This window comes from Lissotriton vulgaris, chromosome 8 (assembly GCF_964263255.1).
Source record: "Lissotriton vulgaris chromosome 8, aLisVul1.2, whole genome shotgun sequence".
Classification (NCBI taxonomy): Eukaryota; Metazoa; Chordata; class Amphibia; order Caudata; family Salamandridae; genus Lissotriton; species Lissotriton vulgaris.
In genome coordinates, this window is record NC_141696.1 from 359,421,066 (window position 1) to 359,446,958 (window position 25,893).

The 25,893-nt window shown below is 50.2% G+C and overlaps 1 protein-coding gene across 4 annotated transcripts in view; it reads right to left on the reverse strand.

The window, feature by feature from the left end:
• Positions 1–25,893, reverse strand: part of USP9X (ubiquitin specific peptidase 9 X-linked) — a 1,749,911-nt gene that overhangs the window by 832,536 nt on the left and 891,482 nt on the right. For all 4 annotated transcript variants that reach the window (XM_086934127.1, XM_086934125.1, XM_086934124.1 and 1 more), the window contains one exon: positions 14,178–14,298. In XM_086934127.1, coding sequence (XP_086790253.1) covers positions 14,178–14,298 — 121 coding nt within the window. The remainder of the gene's footprint in view (positions 1–14,177; positions 14,299–25,893) is intronic.

Sequence of the window (25,893 nt, forward strand, 5' to 3'; positions counted from 1 at the left end):
TGTCTCGCGCCCATCTAGTTTTGGTAGGGAGCGGGCCTCTCATCCAGCAGTGCGCCACTACTCTCTTGGCCAGTAACATCCCCATATCCGTGAGCCTACGAATAGCGACTGGTAATCGCTTCGAGTTGCCTATGAGAGCCAAACCAGATTCCGGGGTCAAGTCTACCTCCAGGATCCTGCTCATTTCCGAGAAGACATCGCTCCAGAAAATCTGGACTCCCGGGCAGTGCCATGCCAGGTGCATGAAATCGGCATTAGCGGCGTGGCATGGTTCACAGTCCGCAGTTTGTGAAGTCTCTCCGGGGTATAGTAGATCCTCTGCAGGAATTTAAAGTGTATCAACTTGTGTCGCCCATTCCTCGAGATCCGCCTCGTGCTTTCACAGCAGTACCGCCATACCACGTCATTTAGCACATTCTCATGGTCTCTTTTCCATGCCAATCTCGCTTTCATTAACTGATGTTTTCCCTTCGACCTAGCTATCCTGTGAAGATTCGTGAGGAGTTTGCGAGGCTCCTTGGTCTTGATGGCATATGTCAGTTCTAGTACTTCTGGCGGCTCCGCCATATCCGCGCCAAGCAACTCCGACAGAGCAATACGCACCCTGTGGAATTGGAAGCGCTGCATCATAGGTACTTCACTGCAGTCGCCACCCACTTGATCCCAGGTTTTGGCCACTCCATCATGAAAGAGGTCGCACGCTCAGCTTAAACCGATTTTTCTCCAGTGCCCTAGTGACACCCTTCTCCTTCAAGGGCGATAGCCAGAGCATCCACTCCAGGGGCATGTCTGGTGAATATAGCAGCGCTCCCCCCTGTCTCTGTAAAAGCGAGTGCCACGCATGGTTAGTGGCAGTAATAGAGTCTAGCATTCCGATTCTACGGTCCATAGGTAGGCAGATCGTAGCCGGGTGCGGGTGAGCAAAGAGTTGCTCCATACGAACATGCGGGATCATCTTATCTCCATGCACCCAAGTGCGCAGATGCGACGCCTGTGCCACTCTATAATAAAGTTCAAGGTCTGGGGCGCCCAGGCCTCCCATGCTGTAGGGCAGTGTGAGGATCGACCATCTGACTCTGGGCTGGTTCCCAGCCCACGCTAAGCTAATCATAAGACTTGTCAGCCGCTGGAAAAAAGCCTTGGACAGGACTATCGGGATGGCATTAAATAGGAAGAGGAATCTCGGCAAGACTACCATTTTCATAATGGCTATGCGGCCCATCAAAGAGAGCGGCAGTTTACTCCAGAGCAGTACGTCATCTTCGAGTTTGCTAACTGCTCTCCCGTAATTTTGGCTAATTAGCAGCTCCGGGTCTGTATGGAGTTGTATTCCAAGGTACCGAATCGGGTCTTCAGACCACTGGAGCGGGTATTCCATCTCTACCTGCCTTGCTGCAGGTGTGAGCGGTAAGACAACAGATTTGGCCCAGTTGACTAAGACCAGAGAGCGCCCCAAAGTGGACCACCTCTCTCAGCAGAGGGGACAGGTTCGTCGCAGGGTCATGAACATAAAGCAGCGTGTCATCAGCATACATTGAGAACGTAATTTTGTAGGTCGGGAATCATATGACCTCGTGACCATGGTACTCTCTGTGCACAAGCCAGCGGTTCTGCCGCCAGGGCGTACAGCAACGGGGATAGGGGACATCCTTGGCGAGTACCCCTGCCGATGTAGAGGGGCTGCGATACCGCATTACCAACCCGTACTCTAGCCGAGGGTCCTTTGTAAAGGGCGCCCACCATCTGTAGGAAGGGCTCTCCCAGCCCCATCCTTCGCAACACCTGGATTAGGAACGGCCATTCCACCGAATCAAACGCCTTTCCCATATCAAGGAATATCACCATGGCCTTAACGTCTTGCCTGACATGCTGAATGGTGCCCAGTACCGTTTGCACATTATACATCAAATTTCTGCTGGGTATAAATCCCGCCTACTCTGGGGCTACCAACTCGGGGGCTAACAGCGCAAGTCTTGTAGCTAGGATTTTGGCATATAGCTCCTTAGAGTCTACATTCAATACCGACAGCGGTCGGTAGGATCCGCACTCGTCGTGTGCCTTATCTGGTTTAAGTATAGTGGCTATCATTGCCTCCGTCATAGAGCCCGGCATACTACCCTGAATACAAATGTCACTTATCAGGGTGGAGATATGCGGTAGCAGTTGTTCCTGGAACGTTTCGTAGAACTCAACCGTTAGACCATCTATGCCAGTCGCGCTGCCCGAGCGCATGGAGGCCAGGGCCTCCCTAATCTCGTCGTGTTGTATCAGAAACAGGAGGAATTCTCTCTGTGAGTTGGTAAGGAACGGGAGCTTTATATGTTCCAGGTAATCCACTCCTCGAGGAGTACAAGTCCGAGTAATAGTCTCGGAAGATGTTAGCAATATCTGCCTCATCTGTGGCATACTCGCCATCAGAAGCTTTCAGCTCTGTGATCACCGGCTTTCCCCTTCTGCCTTTAAGGATGTTAGCCAGGACCGAGCCAGGCCTTTCACCCTCACCATAAGTGTGGGCAGTGGTGTATTGTCCCAAGTGTTTCACCTCCCTGTCTGCCTCGTCGTGGTATTCCGCAAGAAGATTTTTGATTTCCCCTTCAGTGGCAGCATTTGGATGGCTCAGGTGCCGCATCTCAAGAGCCTGCAGCTGGCTTTCTAAGTCCGACAATCAGCGCCTTATGGCCTTCAGGACGCTGGAGTGTTTAGACATAGCGATGCCCCGTATGTAAACTTTAAACGCCTCCCACACCGTTTGAAAGTCCTCCACTGATCCTACATTTTTTTCAAAAAAGAGGTCAATCGCCTCAGCCAGTTCCACTCTAAAGACAGGGTCCAGGAGCGAGTATGGCGGAAAACGCGACGTGAAAGGGGGGGGGATCTTCCTAGTCGGGGTCGTCAAGACCAACAATATGGGGGAGTGGTCCGACAGCGGGCGCGGCAGGACCTTGCAATTACTGACACTGCGGATCACCCCCGGGGTAGCAAACCAGTAATCTATTCTAGTGTGGACTCCATGGTAAGCAGAGTAGTGGGTAAACCCCCCCGGGGCCGCATGCCTGCTTCTCCATACATCCTCCATGTCAAGGGCAAGAAGTCTAGCAGTCAGCATTTGTGCTGCAGCCGACGGCTGACGCGGAGGGCCGGTCGACCTGTCCAGGTCTGGTTTAAGCGTCAGGTTGAAGTCCCCGCACAATAGTATTAGGAGCGTGTCATATGCACCAATCACTGCAGCAAGCGAAACATAGAATTCCGGGTCATCATGGTTAGGACCATAAGTATTAACCACCAGCAGATCCATCCCCATGCCCCTACAGGACGCTATGACATATCTACCATCTGGGTCGGCTCTTAGTGTCTGCAGCATAATTTTCGGCCCCGGGTTGACCCATATAATGACTCCTCTGGCATGTGTTGTGAATCCCGCTGCAGCTATGTGTCCCTCCAGACCTCTACTGCGTGGCATACTGCTAGAGAGCAGTAAATGAGTTTCCTGCATCAACGCTATGTCAATATTCTGTCTCTTTAAATAACTCAGCACTTTCCTCAACTTCCTGAAATAATTCAGCCCCCTGACATTCCATGTGAGTGCGCGTATGGTGGCCGTCTGAGCAGGTCCCTGCGCTTCAGGTGAGTCGGTCATATTGACATAGTATGCCTAGTGTAGAGCACGCAGATCTTCTATCAGTGTACCAGTCTAGTTTGCTCAACCTGGGATATAACCACAGTCTCAATCCCCCCAACATACCCCCTCCTGTGCAATGCAATAAAACAGAACCCCCCCCCCCCCCCCCCCCCCCAATTGAAACAATGCCCATTCCCTCCCCCCACCTACAGCAGACCAACCCCAACATGGCCTAGCATGGAAAGACCTCCCCCCCACAAACAATCCCGAATAACCCAAAAAGGCCCCCAAGAGGACCATTAGTGCATACTGCGCAAGGGCCGAGGTTGCCAGGAAAAAAACAAATTAGAAAAACAAACCAGTAGTGCTTCCGGTGCAAGATTACATCAGTGTCGCCCCTAGCACCATCACCACTTGTAAGTTGTACCACTAGAGCCATAGCAGAATCAGCGTGTCTCTTAAACTCCCCCCACCTGGTGAGCCGCCACATCCACGGCCCCGCCCGTAAAGTGCATTATTGTGTACTATACCAAGAGGCATATGCAATCACAGAGCACTCCAAGTCCTATCTCAGGTTGACAAGTAGCAATATACAAATGGAAAGATCTCACCAGGTCACAGATCGCCATGCCTCTCCTGGATGACTTGGGTACTCATGCCTCCCTGCGCATCAGCAAACTGAGGTCCCGTAGGTGCGGACTTCAGCACCAGGTCAACTTATAGGCCTCACACTACTCAGATTGAGAGGGAAACCTCTGGAGCGTGCGAGACTTCTAGTCCTGGTCGTCCAGCTGGCTGCCATTTCGCTCCCCACTCTGGTCTCCTGGGGTTGCTCTTCTGCTCCTTGGTCCACGTTTTCAGGGCTTTTTGCAGGTCTTTCAGGTCAGTGAAGAAGTGGGAGTGACCCTGCCGGTTAATCCGTAACCTCGCTGGATGCGCCTTCATACTGCAGCTTCCCCTTCTCTCGGGCAATCCGCAGCGCCGTGTCTCTGTCCCTGTAGTTCAATAACTTGGCGATGATTGGCCTCGGAGGGGCTCCCGGGCGCGGGCCCAGCGTGCGGGGCGCCCTCTCCACTATGAACATAGGCGAAAAGACATCATCACCCAGTAGTGTAAGCAAGAGTTTTTCCACAAAGTGCTCCATTTTCCCCGTGGGTGTCGTCTCCGAAATTCCAGTGATGCGTATATTAGAACGCCGCGAGCGGGCTTCCAAATCTTCTGACCTGTCTTGTATGACCTGAAGGAGTTTGTCCATTTGTTTGCGGTCTTTTTCCAGCTCCATCTGAGCCTCCTCAACTTCGGTCAGACGTCTCTCCGACATATCCAGTCGTTCCGCGTGCTTGTCCACTCTCTCGGACATGCGGTCCATGCGGTAAGTCAGGGAGTCAATTATATTCCCAATTGACGCCATGCTGTCTTGTAGGCCCTTTTCCATTGTGACCAGCAGTTCTTTTATGTCAGAGTACATGGAGCCGTCTGCACCCTTGGGCGTCTGTGCTGGCGCCGGCTCCAGAGAGTCAGAGGCTTTAGTTTGGCGCTGTTCAAAGGGGAGTTTGGTTTGGGTCTTGTCCCCCTTCTCCATGTTGCCACGCAGATTCACTAGGAGCTTAGGTCGGTCACCACTCACCAGGGAGGCAGGGTCCGCTTCAGGGGTAGAGCCACTCACCGCCCGTGCGGTCCCAGCAGCAGCACGAGTAGGGCCTCACCGTAGCGGATCGCCAAGGCCACGCAGCGCCTCCCACGTCGCAGAACCGCTGACAGCGTCCTTCCGCGCCACCAGGTTATATCCCCGCCGATATGCTGTGGGGGCTAGAGGGCGACTCCCCAAGTTGTGTTCAGCATAAGGGGGTCAGCAGCAGTTCCAGGTGTCTCCCCCGAGAATCTCAGCATGGCCAGTCAATGAGCAGCAGCAGGAGGATGGCAGGCTCCTGAGCGCGCTGTGCCTCCCCTTTCACGTGGCCCACCACTGCTCCCACCAGGGCAGTCCCAGAGGGTGCAAGGTCCGGATTCGCTGCAAGGGCCGGTGCCCACAAGGGTCCCGCTCCGAGCCCAGACGGCCCCGTGTGCACTGTGCCTGCCCAGGATATCAATAGGCCGACATCGTTAGGCCTCGCAGGTACCCTCCATGCCCCCGTGAGCACAATTGCTGGCAGAGCTCGCAACGCAAGTCAAATCTAGCAGCCAGGGTGGCCAGAGTGTGTTGGGGGAGCCTCCTCACCCGGGGCACAGACATGTGCCCCGTCCGTCTTCAGCAGCCAGTCACCGCCGGGCCGCCGCCAAGCGAGTCTGCCGCACGTCGATTGACGCACGCCGGGGAGCCAACAACTCGAGCCCGCTGCTCCGCGGCCCAGAGCCGCGGGATGTCCGATGCTTCAGAAGCTTCCTCCGGATCGCCGGGAAGCGAAAAAGGTACTCGATGCCGGCGGCGGGGGCCTCCAGCTGACGTCCGCCTCCGTTATTTCGCCTCAGGCTCCGTAGGTCAAGGATAATTGCCGGATAGTGTGGGTGATGGCGCGGAACTCCTCTATCGAGCGTCCGCCATCGGCGCTGGCAAGCTCCGCCCCGTCATGACCTCCCTTTTTCTCCCCTTAGAGACATTTTATCTCATGAGATTGAGGATTTTATTGTCATCCCAGTATTGCCCCAAGCACCGTCATCCCTAATTGAAAAGAAGGTGGGTGCATTCGCCATGACTTATTGCGGGTTGTAAAAATGGGAGATGAGATTCTGTTGCTGATAATTGAAAGGGCACAAGGGTTATTTATCAGTGCTTAAAATTTATGATAAACATAGTGAGTCTTCAATATGTGTGACCACATATGAGGATGTATCCCCAGTTTGCCATAAAATAGTGGAGGTGGTTGGCCCCAGCAATAGTGCAATAATAAATTGCCAATGATTGTTCAGCGTGTGAGATGCAGGGATACCTGTGAGGTGTTTAGAATCTGCGTTGCTAGTGGGTTCCCTATGAGGGATATAGAGTCACATGTTTATGAAATCCTCTGTTGAATAGTAACTCGTGACCCGAGTTGTGACAGAGGGAGTGAGTGTAGGGCCAATGATCCTAGATGTATATGTTTATTTCTATGTACTGTATTGTGTAAAGTGAATAAGATTGTATTACAAAATGAAGAATAAGCTTACAAATACATCTTCTCTTCCTCCTTCTTTTAATAGATTCAAAGTGCGGGGACCTTTTTAAATTGTTGTTATTGTGCCTGATGAAGGTGGTTGGACCTTTAATCCAACCGAAACGCGTCGCTTCTTGGTCATTTTATTTGTGTACAATGAATTGTATTTACATGTATGGTTTTGTATAAATGTTTTGTATGCATATTGTTATTTTTATGATGCTCTGTCTCTGTTGAACTTTATTATGTGATGAATAGCTTTGAAAAGAGAGCATTTGTTATAACCTGAAGGAGAATACAGTACATTGTGATCTTGTGATTTTTATTGAGAGCTAACAGCTCAAACTTGATTTTAATAATTTTATGAAACATTGAAAAATAAACTTTTGCATTTTTTGGATTGATTGGCCATTGGGTGATTGTGTGGTGTGGCAAATGTTTATGATTTAAGCATTTAGTTATGTGGTATGATCATGTCCCAAAGGGATTACATTTTTAAGACTGCAGTCTATTAAGTGTCCTGTACCTTTTGAAGAGTAGGACCCCTGTCTTTTGTTTAGCCCACGTAATGCTTTACGCGTACATGTTTAATCGCTTTTATAGTAATACCAGTTGGGATATTGTTTGTTTATTCTGATTATCTACCCTAATCCCAACGTGGTTTACGGGTCAAACTCCTGTAGTACTTTACAATGTTCCCAACAAAGCACAAAAACAGTGCCCAAAAGCAAAGGCAACAACAGCTCAGTGCAGGGCAGAAGCAAAGTAAAAACAGACCATGCAGTGGCATAGAAGAGAAAGGGTCAGCAGAGTAGACCACCCATGCCAAGAAAAGAACAAGGTACAGCAACAAGGAACTTTGAGAGAAAGAATATTGACAAGCATCCTTTGTACTCGTGCATAACAGGAACTAGGACATAGAAGAGCTGTGAGACGTTGGCCTGGTATATGATGTTCACTAGTTCTAGTGACCACCTTGTATCAGTCCAAACAACCCTTATGGTGATTGGTTGTAAGTCAACCTTATAGACCAGCTATCCTAATGGTAGCATGGACAAAGCAGTCTTAGGCTAAACTCTTTTGGCATGTGAAGCCAGCTGTTTTACCACATATAATCCCTTGAATACCAAGTGAAAGGACAGCACACAGGTTGTTATGAAAATAAACAAGATATTTATTACTAACAAAACACCTCTGAACTCTTTATGAGATCAGAGGGCTAAGCACATGACAAGACTTGAGAAAAATACGATAAGTTGCACAAATTACAATAGTGCCCTAGGGGCATGACAAACCATATACTAAGTAAATGGTATAAGGAGATCGATAGAAGGAATGGAGCTGTCCAGAGGCTGTAGGATCGCTGGGACTACACTACCCTAACCTTAGGTAAGGGGCAGGAGGCCCACGGGACGCGTGTGCAGAGTGTGAACTCACACGCAAGATGCGTAACAAAGTCAATGGACACTACAAATTACGAAAAGGTTAGTAAAAGACAGTTCCAACTGGTTAAGGCTACAACGACAGGATACCTGGACACTAGGAGAGTCAATCTACCCTTGAACACCGAACTGCTCTCGTTACCTCACCCACGGGCTGCGGGTGCATAGGTTTGAAAGTGCGTCGGGTTTCCGCGTTGAAGTCAATGGAGCCTTGAAGAAAAGATGCTGCAGGCGACCAGGTGCAAGATGTCCGGAGCGATCCAAGGGTGGAACGAGGAAGATGGAGAACTGAAAGCAGAGGGGACAATATTCACAGTCACTAGCCAGTGACCGGATTTGAAACAGGAAGGAACCAGATGCTGTTGTCGCGATCAGGTGAAGAGTGGACGCTTGACTCGGTAGCCACGTGGACCAGGAGGTGGCTTTGACGACAAGGATGGAGGCACGAGCTGTCACACGCAGGCTCTCGCTGTCGGCGGTGTCGGATCCGGAGTCAACAGGCCTTGGCAAAGGCAACCCACGCAGTGAGTGGAGATGGCATCTGGTGCGGACCAGGAGGGTCCAGGGTGCTTCTCTTTTGGAAGGAAGCCAGGGCCAGTCTGGAGCAACTACACCAGCGGTGTAGATTTCGTGGATCGTCGTCTAGGAGGCCACTAGCCAGCCAGCAAGTGACCAGACAACGCGTCGAGCACCAATCAAGCAAAAGGGCCCCACACAGATCTCGTGGATGCTGGAGGGCTGATCTTCTGTGCAAGAGCTGCTCGGGGCTGGGGCTTCTCAATCCCCAAAGCACTTTCTCGAGGATGCCTCTGAAGTCGTGCTGGAAGCGAAGTGCAGTTTCTCCAAGATGGCCGGTCCCACATGTCTCGTCGCACCCACGGATCTCAGCTGTGCCCCAGATGTAGGTAGAGGTCGGAGAGGTCTGGAAGTCCGGGTCTCGTCGGGCTTTGAAGTCTGGTTCCACCGGGAAGGACGACAAAGTGAACCGCTAGGACGCTTGATGGTGCCTGCTTGTGCAGGGTGGTCACTCCTTGGCCACAAGGGAGATTTTCTTCAGTCTTCTGTGGAGCAGAACGTCGAAGTCCAGAGTTTCTTCTTTGTAGTTTCAAATCAGGATTAATCTAATTTGGAATGGGGCCAGCTCCTACCTTTATTCTCCTAAAGGGGGCTGTACTGTGACTAGGTCCCTCCTATGGGTGGGACCAGGAAGGGGGGTGGTTACACCCCCTATCCTTTGTCCGGTTTCGCGCCAGAGCTGGGGCTGGAGTGCCCCAGCAACTGGTTTGAACCGGGGTATTCACAGGGACACATTGTGTGCCCAAGGCATGTCTCATTCCTTTTAGCCTGTCCTACCTCAATACACAAAATCCTGTCTGGGGTGGTGCTAGCACCTACCAAGGCAGGAAACCCTTTGTCCAGGCCTCCCTCGCTGGAAGGACTCCCAGCAACAGGAGGTCAGACTCGTGTCTGTGGTGGCAGCATCCATTTTGTGATGCTGAGGCTCGAGTTAACTTTAACCAGGGTTTTCAGTTACATACATGTCGTGTCCCTCTAAAAGGGTGGAATGCTACCCCCTCGCCAGAACTGGCGAGGGGGTAGTATTCCTATTCGTATGACACCTTACTCGACATGTTTTGATAATGCTATGCCAAAGTTAGCAACAGAGAGAATTATAATGCACTTAAGAGTATATGGTAAAGCGCTATCATGGAAACAGCTAAAGGACTTGGTTCCGAAAGCTGCAGACAGGCTCAGCTTATGCTAGAGCACCATCTCACATAATTCCAAGCACTGTGCCTCCAGGATTGTTAAGGCCTGCCATAGGAGTGACTTATAGGAGGATATGTGTCCATTTTAGGGTTAGATATAGGTATACTATATCTAAAGCAAAGGGTGATTACACCACCTTGCCCCTGCTGTGTTACCAGCCAGTTGTGTCTGTTTAGATGGCCAGCCAGGGGTTGCACAATACATGCTGCAGCCCCTGGTAGGCCTTGGGTGCACTTATGCCCTGGGTACCTATGGTACACAAGAGTGACCCAATACCAATTGGTAAATGCACCTAAAGTACATGGATGTCAATTTAGAGAGAGAACAGCTAGGCTGTGGGTCTGATAAGCAGGCCCACAGCCAGGGAAAGTCGTAAACCAGTGAAGCAAAAAGCAAAAATCTGGGGTGACCATAGGATTGCAGACCCTACTCTCCTACACTGACTATCTGCAAAACCCACCTGTCCAACATGATGGTGCACCAGTGGGGGAGGTGATGGTGGATCCTGCGTCCCACTGCGTTTGATGGGCCTGAGAATAGGAAGGCTTGGACGCTGCTGCCGAGAGGGAATTGGTGGACTGGCCACCCCGCTGGCCCCCTGAGCCAAGGCGACGGTTCCCACGTCCCCAGTCACGCGAAGATTGAGAAACGTGATGCGGCCTGTGGCTCTGGGCGGAACGTGGTGGGGTACCCCTTCTGTAGCCACGAAAGGGGCGAAAAGCAGACTGCGCAGTGGGGCTGGAGAGGCCCAAGACCTTGACCATAGCCGCGAGTCCTTGAAAGGCTCTATAGCGTTGTCCGCTTTGTCGCCAAAAAGGCAACAGCCATCAAAAAGCATGTCCATGAGGGTAGTCTGGATATCCCCAGAAAAGCCAGTTGAGCTCATCCAGGATGAAGCACCTCTGTCAGGAGGTTAGTCCTGACCGCCACCGTAGGAAGCTAGAGGTTGAGAGCCGCGGACGCCCTACGCAACACCACTGAGTATGACTCTCCCTCCTCCGTAGCCACGGTAGGAGAAGACAAAATGCCAAGGTCAGGGGAAGTGTCTAGACCACTGGCATCCCCTAGTTCCTCTTTCCAGTACTGCTCAGAGTCTAGCTGATTAGTCAGAGGGTCACCTGACCCCTCCCAGTTCGCCTCCTCATCCTCTGGGAGCCAAATTGGCTGAAAAGGGAACCCAGGAGTGAACATGGGTACAAAAACCCTGCTCCGCGTCGCCGTTCTGGCTCCGGGTTCACATCAGGATGGAGCCCGGGGTCGACGCTGGCCAGGGTCACAACCAGCGTTGGCTGCGGTAGCGGTGCCGGAGGAAGCTGTGCTGTTGGAGGTGTAATAAGGTCAACCGACGCCAATCCGGATTCAGGCCTGGATCTAAGGTGTAGGAGCAGTCGGTGGAGAAGGCTTCGGTTCCCCAACCGAGTCCGCTGGCCTGAAGGAGGGCCGGCGGGTTCGGCCTGCCCAAAGATAGAGTGCATCGCCTCATAAAATTTACGGAGCTGGTCAGGAGTGGCTCCGGGTCCCAGGAAGGGAGGGAAACCCAGAGTCGACTCTTTGGGTTCCGCGCACAGAGCCGCAGGAGGTGCACCACCTACACCCCTCGTCGCATCAGCCGACCGATTGGAAAAAGTCGAAGAATGACGATGCTTCTTCGACAGGCTTTCCCCCTATCCCCGAAGATGATTTCGAGAGACTGGCACACGGAATCACCTCTGGGTCCCCCCTGGACCCACTGCCCCCTAAAACCTGGAAAGCGTGTGGAACCGAATTATTCCACACCCTCCGGAGGATATGCAACCAATCTCTGTGCTGTGGACTCGTCCCCACTCCCTGGAAGCAAGCACTCATCACCCAGTTGCTGAAAAAAACCTCCTTGAACCCAGAGTGTCTTTCCAACTTTCGACCTATATCGCTTCTACCCTTTCCAGCGAAAGTAGTGGTACGCTGGGTGAGCTCCTGTCTATCGACACATCTTGAGCAGAGTCACGTTCTGGACGACTTCCAATTCGGATTTCGACCAGCCCATGGCACAGAAACAGCAGTGCTTACAGCCATGGAAGAACTTCGTATGCGTGCAGACAGGGGCCACGCAGTGGCCTTGATCCTATTGGACCTGTCTGCCGCATTCGATACGGTTAACCACGTGATTCTGCTAAAGAGGCTGAGAGAGGCGGGGGTCGACGGCACTGCCCTGCTCTGGTTCCATTCATACCTCAGAGATAGGAAACAGGCTGCATCCCTCCCCCCTTTTCAATCTGCCTTTTCCCCAGTCCCTCACGGTGTACCCCAGGGTTCGTCCATCAGTCCGATCCTTTTTAATGTTTACTTAAAACCACTGGTCACTTTAATCAAAACCCACAGAATGAAAACAGTAAACTACGCGGACGACACCCAGCTCATCCGGTCATGGGAGGGGGAAGACTCAATCCCCATGGAAGCATTCCATGACTGCCTAAGAGACACAGCCGGTTGACTGCACTTGAATTCCCTGCAATTCAACTCCTCTAAAACCGAGGTCCTGTTCTGTCCCGGAAGCCGAATCCTTCGCCCATTTCCGGTGGAATTCTGGCCCCCGGAAAACCCAGATAAACCACAGCCGGTTACCAGTGTCCGCAATCTGGGCGTTATGCTTAATAACAACCTTAGCATGGAAACGCAGGTAACTAAAACAGTCTCCACCTGCTCGGCCCTTCTGCGCTCTTTACGTAAAATCTTGCCACTACTCCTCGCCCAGGCCCGAGCACTGATAGTCAGGTGTACTATTCTTAGTTGCCTTGACTACTGTAATGCTCTCCTGCTCGAGTCCCCAGCTGTACTATTGGACAGACTCCAAAGAGTCCAGTCGGCGGCAGCCAAATTGGCCCTTGGTTGGACCAGGAGATCCTCAGCCACAGCAGCCTTAGCCGAGCTACACTGTCTTCCTCTGAAGCAACGAATAGCTTTTAAGGCTCTCTGTTTGGTCTTCAAGGCATTACACGGATCGGGCCCTAGATCCCTACAACAAATGTTTTCCTGGTACATCCCCACCAGAAATCTACGATCCGCTACAGCCTGCCTTGTGACGGTACCCAGATTTAACAAGGTAAGGACCGGGGGAAGATCTTTCAGAGTGGCTGCTGCTAAGCTTTGGAACAGTCTGCCCGCCGACATTCGTCAAATTCCACAGCTCTTGCCATTCAGAAAGCGAATCAAAACGTGGCTCTTCCCCTAGTTTTTCCCCGCCACGTCTATCCCCCTAAAAGTCTCCCACTGCTTTCCAGCTTAGGAGTAAGCTCTCAGCGCCAGGATACCTGCCAGGTGACAGCTGCGCTCTACAAGTGTTTTAAATAAATAAATAATAACTTCTTCATGTGCTTTGACGTACCTGACCCGAGTGCGAAGATTTGGAAGACGAGTGATGATGGCTCCGTAACCAGTCCCTTATCCTTCCTGGTGACCAGGACCTTGAACGGTGCGGAGCCGACTTCCGGCGCTTAAGAAGCTTTCGGGAACGCTCCCCCAAAGCCTTCGGAGCCATGGACCAGCAGTCGGAGCACGACTTGGGGTCGTGGTTGTGCTCCAGGCAAAGGAGACATATGCGGTGCGGATCCGTAACCGACATCAGGCGGCTAAAGGAACCACAAGACTGAAGCTGGGCATCCCTATGTGCACCAGGAGTCGTAGACTCAAAAAAGACGTCAACAAAAGTCGCTCAAAAAAGTTCAGTCAAAAAGTGACAGAAGGTACTGCTCTGTCCAGACCTGTGCTGGCTGGCCCGGAAAAAGAAAGAACCGACGTCAACGCGCGAGGGAGGCGTCTAAGTAGCTGCCGCAACGTCATCCCGGCGACCACAATGCCAACGACTGATGTGGAGCCGACCAACACCACCTTTCGATGTGCAGAGGTACTGCTGACGAAAAATCTTTCCGGAATCCAGTCTGACGCCTGGGGGTTATTCTAAGATAAGGCATCTATAACTAACATGTTTCTTTCAGATATTACAGATTTACATAACCGAATTAAAAGTTAATATTAAAGAAAACTTGAAAAGGTTATAACAGACATAACAGTGACATTTCAAGAGCTAAAACATCAGGAAAAGAAGCAGGGAACAATTGTGTTTAATACTACAAATGTTAAGGAATGCATTCACACCACCCCATCAATATAGCTGTAGTTTTCCAATTAGAGAATATGTAGAACTGCATTACGCTGAGTGATTAACATTTAAAAACTTACCAGGTGGCATAAGCTTCATCAGAATACGTGCTCCATCTCTAAGTGGTGGCATATTTAGACTACTTCCTAAATCTGCAACTTGCCAGAGAAAAGAAATGTACCTAGGATGTAATGACATAATCTAAAAAGAAAAAAAAGTAGTGAGTTAAAACACTGAGCAACTATGTAGAATTTATATGGTTTCAGACAAGTTCTCATACTGCAGTCAAAAAAATAACCATTATATCCCATAGGATCTTACAACAATTGAATAGACTACACACCATTAGCTGTACTCTACTAACAAGCACTGAACATTATACCACATCCTGGCAGCCTAAAAATTCTTCTGAAAGCAGTTAGACACCCAGTCCTTAAGATTAGTCCAGTCGCTTCTACTTCCCTACAGAGCCTAATCGGTCTACAACCCTCACTTATATAATCTGTGCACAACTCTTGGGTGAAAATCCCCACACCCCACATCTTATGCGGAATTTGTGTAGAATATAACTTACCACACTTGGATGTTAACTGCTCAGAAGCCTTCTCTTTTAGAAATTGTTTGTGCCTGTGTTACCTTTCTGCTTACTGCGTGCCATTCTTTAAGCCATTTCTCAAAGCCTCCTTGGGATTCACGAACAGCAAACACAATATCAAAAGTGATATTAATTACAAGCTGTCTATATTTTTTAATGCATGCACTGCTACTTTTAAACCATGTCGCAGCTATGCCAAATAAAGGACCAGGACACAAACGAGTAAATGTTATCTTAAGGACCTTTTTATCATATTGAAAAAAGTCATGACTTCATTCATCTACTTAACTAACTACATTCAAGAATATGGCCACCCTGGAATCAGACATCAAGAGTACACTGCTTCAGTGTCCTTCCTTCTTCCCAGAAAACGAATAAACAAGACTTAAAATAATGTTTTACTGGCATCAATAAACATGCAGCATTGCCAAAGTTTAATTTACCAATTTATTTTGCATATTTGATCAATTATTCGTTTTACACTGAAGGGAAAGTACTGTTGATTTTTGTGTGTCTACATTGTGTACTAACCATAAAACATTTTCAAGTTATCTTGAGAAGAGTAAATTTAGCAACTGGCTATGCTGCAACTACACCAACAAGAACAAGGGATTAGCCCTAGGTATGCAGAATTCCACACATCTCGTGTTAGATTAAAGCATTTTAATATTTCCATTACGTTGCCAGAAAGCTCAAATAAGTTGTGTTTTCTTCATGGCCCAGGTTTCCGTAGATCAGCTAGCACTGATTATGAAAAGACGCTGTTGGCCAATTAATGGTGCTGCTAGGATGCTGGACCAACAGATTATCTCCTGCTAGGCTGACCAATCACATAAGAGAACCACTGCATAGCGTTTTCTTCCAGCCATCCACCCATCACCATAGAAAATGATGGTGTGAGTGAGGAAGTCAAAGTAGCAGGTGTGGAAGCTAGAATCTGACTCGTCAAGAAAAACTCTGCAGAGCATCATGGCTTTACTACACAGCTGTGGATGTCATTCTAGGAGAAATCAATGTGGAGTGATCAGCGATAGACCAAAATGCTTCTCTCTAACCTACCGGCTGTAGAGGTGCGGTTGCAGTTGGCAGGACTAACAGAATACTCATCTCTGTGCTGGTAAAAAGCTCACTATGGCTATTAAGCAAGCACAGAAAACCCCCCACAACAATGTACCTTGTTGAAGAAACAGAAGATTAGAGACGGAGATAAACACACTGCTAATGTCTGGAACATAAACCAGACTAGCTTCAAAGCCCTCAGAAAAAAACTCTTCAGCCTGATACATGCAAACAGTTGTCAGAATCACCCCAGGAGGATACCGATATTCTGAGAGGCACCGTAAATCTCTCTGGCAGATAGAGGCTGTAACTATCTGCAGATCTTCCTGCTAGTTAACCATATATACACTCCCTCCCAGGAAGCTGAAAAAGAAATTCAGAATATTCTGAAACCAACAGCAACTTTTTGAACCTTGGAAAATGAGACCGCTCCCAAAGCCAGACCCTACAAGTCCCTCCATTTTCTGAGTTAAGTCAATCTAGCTCAGCAGTTTTCAACAGAGGGCTAGATAACAAAGATGCCAACACAGAGGTTCTGGTGGAGTGCCATGTGGAGACTCGAAGTTGCCACTCTTGTCTAGTTTTGCTACAGATGATTTTAAGGTATATGTACTGACTGCTTCATTGATCTATGTGCTGCCTTGGTTATAAGTATCTGCACAAATAAAAATCATTGTCCAGAGCAATTCATGCACTGAAGTGCACTACTGTCTAGCCCCAGTCTTAATCCAGAAAAAGTGAAGTCTGAAGCACCACATTGGAAAACTGCAGAAACCTCAAATGATCTCAAATTAGGAAAGAGCTCACTCCAATTGGGGTTGTCCATTTAATTCTAGTACTTTTCATTTGTAGTATTCATAATGAAGGAACAATATTTCAGGGACACCCGTTTAAACACTACCAGAATAAACATTTCTTTAAAACACTATAGCTACTTCTCTACTCTTTGGGTTTGTCACTCAAACTTTCTTACACTGGACAAGAAATAGTCATACACTTGAAACAGAGAAATGGCTAGCTTTCTTAATGACATCCAGGCAACTGTGTAGTCAGAACAATAGATAAGAGAACACCAGCTTGTAGCACCAGCTTGGTTTTAAGTAGACAGAGGAGTTAAGAGACAGGTCAAATATGCTTCAGGGGAGAAAATAACACTTTTTTTGAAGAATTGTATTGCTGTTTTCAGAAATAAACATGGGAACAAACAACTTTTTCAGGCTGTAGTAGGAATAACCACAAAATTTAGGGGAAGGCCGAAGTTAATAATACACAAATAATTGGAGTTTTAAGCAACCATGGTTTTGCTTTACAAGTCAGTCAGAGATCCCTGGCATCACAGAAATATAAAATGATACCACCACTCCCAGCATATTGTGGTGTGCTTGTGAGGGCACAATGTGACTTGCTAAATGGGCACCTCTAATAATAAACCCTAGTGCATGATCCCCTGCAATTCCTGAACAGATCTCCCTCAACCTCCAATGTACACCATGCAGGTAGTAAACAATTAGTGAGCAGGTTAATGATACCTTCTATTGAGGTTGCTCCAGTGCATAAATAAGGGTGAACCACCTGCTCCTGAAAATACCCTTTTAGCCCAGAGAATCCATGGTGAGCTAAAGGGGTCCATGCATCCCATTCCCAACACCCTTTGTTCCGTCCACAACCAAATACCCGTATTCATCTCTGCATAGTCCAAATGCCCACAATGCTTTTATCTCCAACACGCCAAAACCACAGCACCCATTCAAGGCTCAGGCAAATTGTCATTAGGAAAACCACCTGCAAAACTAAAGAAGGCCTAGAAGATAAAACAGACAAGTAGGTCCACATATCTTTTCTATCGTCTGGCACTAGTGACATCTAGAAGTACGAGTTACTTACCTTCGGTAACGATGCATCTGGTAGAGACTATTCTAGCCGCAGATTCCTTAACGTAGAATTATCCCCAGGCATGAGACTGGATCGGGAAAACGTTTCTGCCACAGCATCCCCGCACACCAGGGGGACGGCACCACGTGATTCCACCCTGACGGCGTCCGAGCCGGTGAAGACAGCGAGGTTACACAAGTCCCACCCGGTGCGCCTACGTCAGTTTTCTTCTGGGAACTTTCTGCGCCACAACGCGGAGCCATCACAACCAAAACTGTGAGAATACTGGAACAGTGTGCGAAAACCCAGCTATACTGAAGGTAAAGAAACGAAAGGTGAGGAACAGCATATCCAGAATAGTGCCAGGCACTAAGGTACCAAGTCATGGAACGAATGAAGAGAGCGCAGCTACTGGAAGCAAGCCTGCAACCAACAGAACAGCCTCCTTGGAAACAGAAAGCATGTGAAAAAAAGCACAGCAGATGAAGAAGTCCACAACCATTGCCCGGAGCCAAGAAAGGGTCCGAGGCCAGAATGGAAGCATAACGACAATTCATCCCCCAACACCACCAGCAGGGGGCAGCTCCTAAAAAAGACTGGGGTCGAGACTCAGCCATGGGACCTCAACCTCAATGACTGCAAGAATCAGAAGTGCAAGCAACACAAGGAAGCAGGGCACAACGAACTGTACATTGGAGATCAAATGCATGGGCGCAGATGTACCAGGCATCCGCCCACCAATCCCCAGAAAGGTAGGAATGGAGCAACGGCAACAACAAGGCGAGCATCCCCCTGGGAGGGAGTAAGAAAAAAGCACTCACAGAGGACCGTCGCCCTGAAGCAGGCGAGTGTAGAAGACCGAGAAGGGTCCTCACAGAAACGGGGAGGAAGGGCGGGTCGTGAAGGAATCTGCGGCTAGAAACGTCTCTACCAGATACATCGTTACCGAAGGTAAGTAACTCGTATATCTGATAGAGACTAGTAGCCACAGATTTCTTAACGTAGAATAGATACCCAAGCCATACCCCAAAGGGGGGGAGGGTTCTGCGATAAGACCTCCCCTGCTCGGACGAGCCCAAGACTCCCCAAAAGGGGACCCGCAACGGGGACAGGGAAAATAGCCCCGTCCACCGCAGCAGGGATAAGGCACAAGCCCTAAGCTGAAGAGAACCTCAACATCGTGGAGGAATACGTGTCCCACAGGGGATGTGTTAGATTGACAAAGACGCAACCCAGCCTTAACCAACAGGAGAAAGCCATTCCAAAGGGGAGGGGGGGAACCAGAACACCTCAAGCCCAGTCAACGCACCAGGGACCTCCACCGGAAGCCCCAAGGCACAGGCAGCGCAGAGGAAGAAGAGCCACCTACAGACCCCAAGGAAAAGAGGCCGAATACGGCGAGTACTCCACCGGGATACATACCCATTGAGGAGGGCAGCCGAGCCCATCACAGCTTGAAGTCAAGCACAAGACTGAATGACGCCTCAGCAGTAAGCAGGTAGAAGAATATGAACGGAAGCTCACAATGGCTCTGTAGGACAAAAAACAAGAGCTCCAGGGCCCATGCCATCGTCGCCAGCCACAGAGCAAAAGAGCAGGCGTGGACAGCCAGTCGCTGACAACGCCACCAAACAAAACGCCCTGGACCACTTCGGGCTCAGAATAAGGGCAAGGTAGTAAACCTTCCCGAACAACCCCAAAAGTGGAATGCCCCGGGCAGAACCGATCCACTAAGTAGTGAGAGCAGCAAGAAGATAAGGAGTACAAGTAGGAGGAACGAGGATGGCAACACAGGAAACTATGCCCTCAGAAACGGCGGTCCTGACAAATGGCAGGCAAAGGACAAAACACCCCGGCCACGCCCCAGTAAGGACCAAAGGCCGCACCATTGCGATACAGCAACACCAGGGAGGGAGATGAACCCGCCAGGGGGAGTCTACATCCTCCCCGCATAAGACAGCCATACGATAGCTACACACACCCCACATAGGGTAGGACATGTCCCAAGAAAGCATGGGAACCTCTCCTAGGGAAAAAACAATCCCACATCAGAGGACAAAATCATAGACCTGCGGCAGAAACCACAGAAGGCTTAGTAGTCAGCCAGAAAACACATTTGTACCAAAAAATGGGGCTGAACCAGCAGCCAACTGAAGAGCAGGGCCAACCAAGGTCCCAGAGGGCACAGAATCCCTCACAGAACGTGTCCAAAAACCAAATATCAGGAGCAAGTGGGATAACGTCTCCCATCAAGCCCCGGAGGATCAGCAGACCAACCTACTGAGGAGGATGAGGATGGAGCCCCGCAAGAAGACGCTGAATGGCAGAGTCTGCAAGAGTATTGAACAGGACCCCGTCGAAAGGGAGGTCGATTAGACGCTCTCTAATATTTTCAGGGAAAACAGCATCGCGTAGCAAAGCATGGCGACGGAGAGCCACAGAAGTGGCCCTAGCACGGCCAACAGCATAGACAACATCCAAAGCTGCACGTAGAATAAACGCAGCCAACTCTCTACCATCCAACACATGGCCCCGCAGATCAGCACGGGCCCCCTCATGAGAAACATGAGAAAGAAGAGACTCCACAGAATCCCACAGGCTAGAAGTAGCACTGGTCAGCACACACAAAGTTTAAGGCACCCTCAAGGCAGCGCCGGAAGAAGCGAAGACATTTAATCTCCATGAGTCTAACCACCTGACCTCCCGAGACGTAGGAGCACCACCCCAGACATACATGGAAAGGCATTTCGCAGTAGAGCGCCTTGAGTAGAAGGGTGGAAATAAAGACAGACCTGTTCGTGTGGAGCAGGACGTTAATGGTGCAGTAGTACCTAAGGCACCAGATCGCCTGTGGCAGGGCGCCTTCAAGCCCCCATGAGAGAATTATTGGGTGACGCTTCAAAGGGAAGGAACAACTCCCGCCCACCAGAGCCCTGGTGGAGAATCCCCAAGAGGTTGTCAGTGGGAAATTGAGTGACAGGTTCACCCATCCTCAGGATACCAGCAGCCGTGGAAATAGCCGGAACAAAAGCAACACTCTCCTCAGTAGGGCGCTGTGGAGGTGAAAGTAATTCCTCCGTGGGCGACGGCTGCAGACTGAGCCGCCCATCCCCAAGTCCAGGAGAAAGCGGCCAGCCCCGGCATATAGGAGGATCCACTGAGGAATGGGGAACCTGAGGGGCCCCAGGGGAGGGCAGAGATACCGGTGAAGAAGCCAGCCGCAAGCCATGAAAAGAAGAATTTTAGGTTTTAGGCCGTGGGGATGGCGAAGAGATTCCCCTTGCAGGTGAAAAGGCAACTACACAGCGCCCTGTCTCCAGAGAGAAACACACCAGCAGGTGACGGTCCTCAGGAAAAGAAGAGATCTCAGGAGACTAATCCAGAGCCTGTTGCCGGCGCGGGTCCGTGGAGTCCGCCATCGGCGCCTGATCAGCGTCTACCAGCGCCGGAATGGGCCCACGTGGCGCCGGGCAGACTCCTGCCACCACATGTTCTCCAGGAGAATGGGGCGCGGCCGACGCCATACCGGGAAGGCACGGGCCGGCTCGACCTCAGACAGGGCAGCTGCCTGTGCCGAGGACCGAGAGAGACTTGGAAAGGCACCCCAGGCTCCGGCCTCCACCCTCGACCCCACCGGATCCGGGGAGGAAGGCTCCTGGCGCTGAAACAGCGCCGGCTCGACCTCTGGTGAGGCAGCCGCCTGCTCAGAGGGACTCTGGGACAAGTAGTCCGGAATCCCGGCGATCGAGTGCAAGACCACAGGGAGCCCCGTTGGGATTTGCGGCGAGGCACGGACGCTAGGCACCAACGAGGGAAGCCCCAAAGTACTACACCTCGATGACGCCACCCTCCTACGACCTGAAGCCAAAACCTTTGGCGCCGAGGACCTGAGCGGCCGGCGCCGAAGTCCCCGCGCAAGGCAAGGGATCCGCAGACGTCACAGGAGGTGGAGGAAGGGCCAAAGAAGCCTGCAGCGCCGCCACATAGGCTGTCACTTGGGCCCTAATCGCCAGCGCCAGGAAACGGTGGGTAGGGAGGCGACAGGCGGGGGCACCAATTTTGGGAGGAGCCGGCGACCACCGCAGAAGGAGGACAAGTCCTCGGAGACATACTGAAAGACCTACCAGCTGGTGAGCCACACCCAAAGGGCCGCGGCGAAAGGAGATTCCGCAGACGAAACCGGCGGTTCCTTGCCTCCGAGGTAGGGGACGGACGCTGGGACGACACTGACCTCGATAAGCGCACCGATTGCAACATCATCCGGCGCTCCCGCCATGATTTAGGCTTTAGGTGTTGGCAAGCGTCTCAACTCTCCGAGTCGTGGTGCTCACCCAGGCGCCACATGCAGATCGGGTGAGGGTCCGTCGCCGACATGGGACGTGCACAGAGAGTACACGTCTTAAAGCCCGAAGGCATTCGCACATTGTTCCACTAAACGCCAAAGCGTAAGAAGAGAATGGAAGGCCTGAAAACAGGCCAGGACAGTATCCGGATCCGCGAATGAGAAAAAACTGACGTAAGCGCACCAGGGTGGGACTTGTGTATCCTCGCGGATGTCACCGGCGCGGACAACGTCAGGGCGATGTCACGTGGTGCCGTCCCCCCGGCGCGCAGGGATGCTGTGGCAGAAAAAGTTTGCCGAATCCAGTCTCACGGCTGGGTATAATTCTACGTTGAGGAATCTGTGGCTAGTAGCCTCTATCAGATATGCAAATTAAAGTGTGTTGAGATTGTTTCTTGAAAACTGGAGGAACTAAGTCTGACATTTTAATCTCCCTAAGCATGGCAGAAAACATTTCAATAAAGCACTCACCATAATAAAGGTCTCAGAAAGTAGTCTTGTTGCGATAAACATACAATTTAGATCTACACCGACAGAACAAGAGCCAAACCAAGGAGGAAAAAAGACAACGTCCGAGAAGACACTCCACAATCAATAAGCCCCACATTGTTCAACCTCTATGTGAAACCGCTAGCTGCAGTCGTTAAACAGTGGGGTCTGACGATGACCTCATATGCGGACGATACGCAGCTGGTGGTGACACTTAGTGGAGACCCTGAAGTGGAGGCCCCCAAATTCCGAGCTGGACTTGTGGCAGTAGCGAGTTGGCTTCGTACCAATTGCCTTCAGTTGAATGCCACCAAAACCGAGGTGCTGGTCTTAGGGAAACATGTCGAGCTATGGGGAAACCAGTGGTGGCCTCCAGAGCTGGGCATTATTCCTATCCCAGCTTCTGGAGTGAAAAACCTAGGAATTTGGCTGGATCATGCACTCACCTTCACTGACCACACGAAGAGGGTTGCAGCTACCTGCTACGGTATCTTGCGTGGCATACGGCCGGTCTTGAAATATTTTGATCCCCCCCACCAGACAGCTCGTGGTCCAGGCATCAATTCTATCCCGGCTGGACTACGGTAGCTCGCTGATGATGGGGGTAAACCAGGCTGAGGCATCCAGGCTCCAAAGGGTTCAAAGTGCCGCGGCGCGAGCCATCGTGGGTCTTCCCAGACATTGTTCTGTGTCAGGTACCATCTCGGCCCTACACTGGCTTCTGGTCAGACAGCGGATCAAGTTTAAGGCACTCTGTCTGGCCTTTAAAATTATGAAATTCTCTTCACCGCCGGCACTGTCCAACCTGCTCATTCCCTACACCCCTCCGAGATCACTAAGATCTGAGGCTCTTCACCTAGCAGTCTGCCCCCGTTTTAAACTTAGCAGAATGGGTGGCCGCTCTTACCGGGTGCTTGCTGCGGGATTATGGAACTCGCCCCCGGTGCACATTCGAGCCCTGAATGATCTGTCCACCTTCAGACGTGCAATCAAAACTTTTTTGTTTCCCGCTTCCGAGTAGTCGCCATTTTCTTCTTTTTCCCTTTGTGTGTTATGTTATAGTACCTGTCTAGCGCCAGGACGCCCCTTGGCTGGGGCATCTGTGCGCTATAAAAATATAATTAACATAACATAACATCATGAGAGAACTGAAGCATAGTGGTATTCCTTGAACCATCCATAGTGCTGCCCATCTGTTGATTCACCAAGGTATAACCAACGCCTTGAACGCTGGATCGGATACCCACTACAAGGGAATAAAAAGCAAACTAAAGCATAGGCCACCATCAAGAACTATATCATATCACTTTCAGAAGAGTTCCTCCCAAGGTACCTTCTTGGCTCATCTTAATTCAGCAACTGTTGCTGAACCTCACTCAGCATAACGGCTGCTGCAATTAAATGCCTTTCACTACTCTGCTTTACAGTAGAAACCAGTTCTTGCCTAAAACTGGCATCAACTCAACTTGGAAGCATTCTCCTAAATTTTCATTGAGACCAACAATAAGATTTCTATTACATTTTAAAGATAAAACAACAATTTAAAACAAACAGTGGCAAAGCCAACAGCACTTGCCTCCAGGACCTATCCACTATGTCAAAGGGGTTTCGTGATGCTTGGGGTTGGACGGGTGCAGAAGCGAAATACTCCACCGCCCCCTCAGGTGTGATGACACAACTGGCCTAGTCATTTAACTGCTCTTGCACATGCCAGAGAAATGACATGGGCACCCATTTTCTTTCTTTTCTATTTACTGATCCTAGATGGCAGACACCACTTGGAATGGTAAGTACAAAAAATTAAGATCGTTTTTAAAAAAAAAGGGCAGCATTAAAAAGGGGACAGGAAGAAGCATTTGAGAGCGCTAGCCGCACTCATGAGTGACAGCAATGTGGAAAGCGGGAGGAGAAGCATATGAGGGAGAGAGTACTCAAAGGAGAGAGCAGAAAAAACATGCACTTTTATGGAATGCTTAGTAAAAAAGAAAAATGTAGTTACGAAGAAGAGCGGTGTCCCTCGCAATTTGTGCAATGTCTGTGTGATTCCTGTGGTGGCAGGGCCTGGCATTGTCTCCACACTAACTCTCTAAGGTGGCTTTGAAAGGGTCAAAACTGATCAGGAAATTGTGAAGCAAGGATAGAAATGCGTGCAAAATCCGCATTTTCACCAAACAGGGGTGACCCATCAACAGAAATTACCATAAGGGATAGTTGCATGTCTCCAGCAAATTCAGTGGATTGCATCACACCAGAGCACCAAACGAGTGCCTACCGCTCACTCCAAGCAATCAGTAGTATTGAGGCCAGTCCTAACTGCATATCTGTCTGCATCCTGGTAATCCAGAATTGGTTTGAGCTGAAGCGTCTCAAAACTTCCTAGGGGCTACTGGCAAAATCTCAATGGTCATGTTCCATAGTGCATGCATATAACAGCCTAATAGACAGACCGCATTGACTGACCTCAATGCCAAGCTGGCAGATTAGAACATTTGCTTCCCGAATGCCTCAATCCTTTTGGATTCTCTGTCAGGTGGAGTCATAGGAAATTCATTAGGATTCACATTATTGGTGGAAGCTTGGGCCACCAAACTCGCAGGAGAAGGATGTTGTATAAATAAATCAGGGTCTCCAGGTGCGTATCTGTGGCGTCTGGCTCCCTGCCTGTTTACCTAGAGAAAGGCTTTGCCCAAGTGTCAATAAGGCTGAATCAGGATGCAAACCCACAGTAATGACATTCTTCTCGAGTTCCAAAGAAAGAAGCTGTAGGTGCAGGACCCCAGCCATATATCCAAGGACTACATAAGGAAAATGCTACTTACCAGTAGGAATCTGTTCTTGGCATTCAGGAGCATTGGGGCCTGCATCGAGGTAGTGGAACGAGACATTACGTCCCGGCGAGCCCGGCGATCACGTGTGGTTTTCTTCGATCAGAATGAAGCGCAGGCCGGCAGTCTTTGTCCTCATGTTCTGGAGAGAGGCAAAGATTACAGACCTTGTGGAGAGCAGCGTGTGAGAATTTGGCACCACACAGGGAACATTTTTTAATGGAATTCTTTCCATTAGCTGTAAAGCCTGACGGCGCGGATAGGCCCAAAGGCCCGCATCGACAACCAGAATTGAAGGTCGTGAGTTTTGTGCTGGATCCACGTCAAGGAGCGCGATCGAAAACAATACCGTCGAGCGGTGAAGGATTGCGCATAGAAGGGGAATCGAATACGATACAGACCCAGAGCACAGCAGTTTACTTCCGAACCCGATGCCGGAAAAAACAAACTGAAGATGGAGTTGATGCCCATGCGCACTATACCCATAAGGAGTCACCTATCCTGTGACTAGAGACTTCTTCGACAAAAACAAACTGCAAACATCCAATCCCAACACCAGATGGCAATCTATGCTAAAGTATACAATCTACAGCTCATATGCCTCAAACATGAAG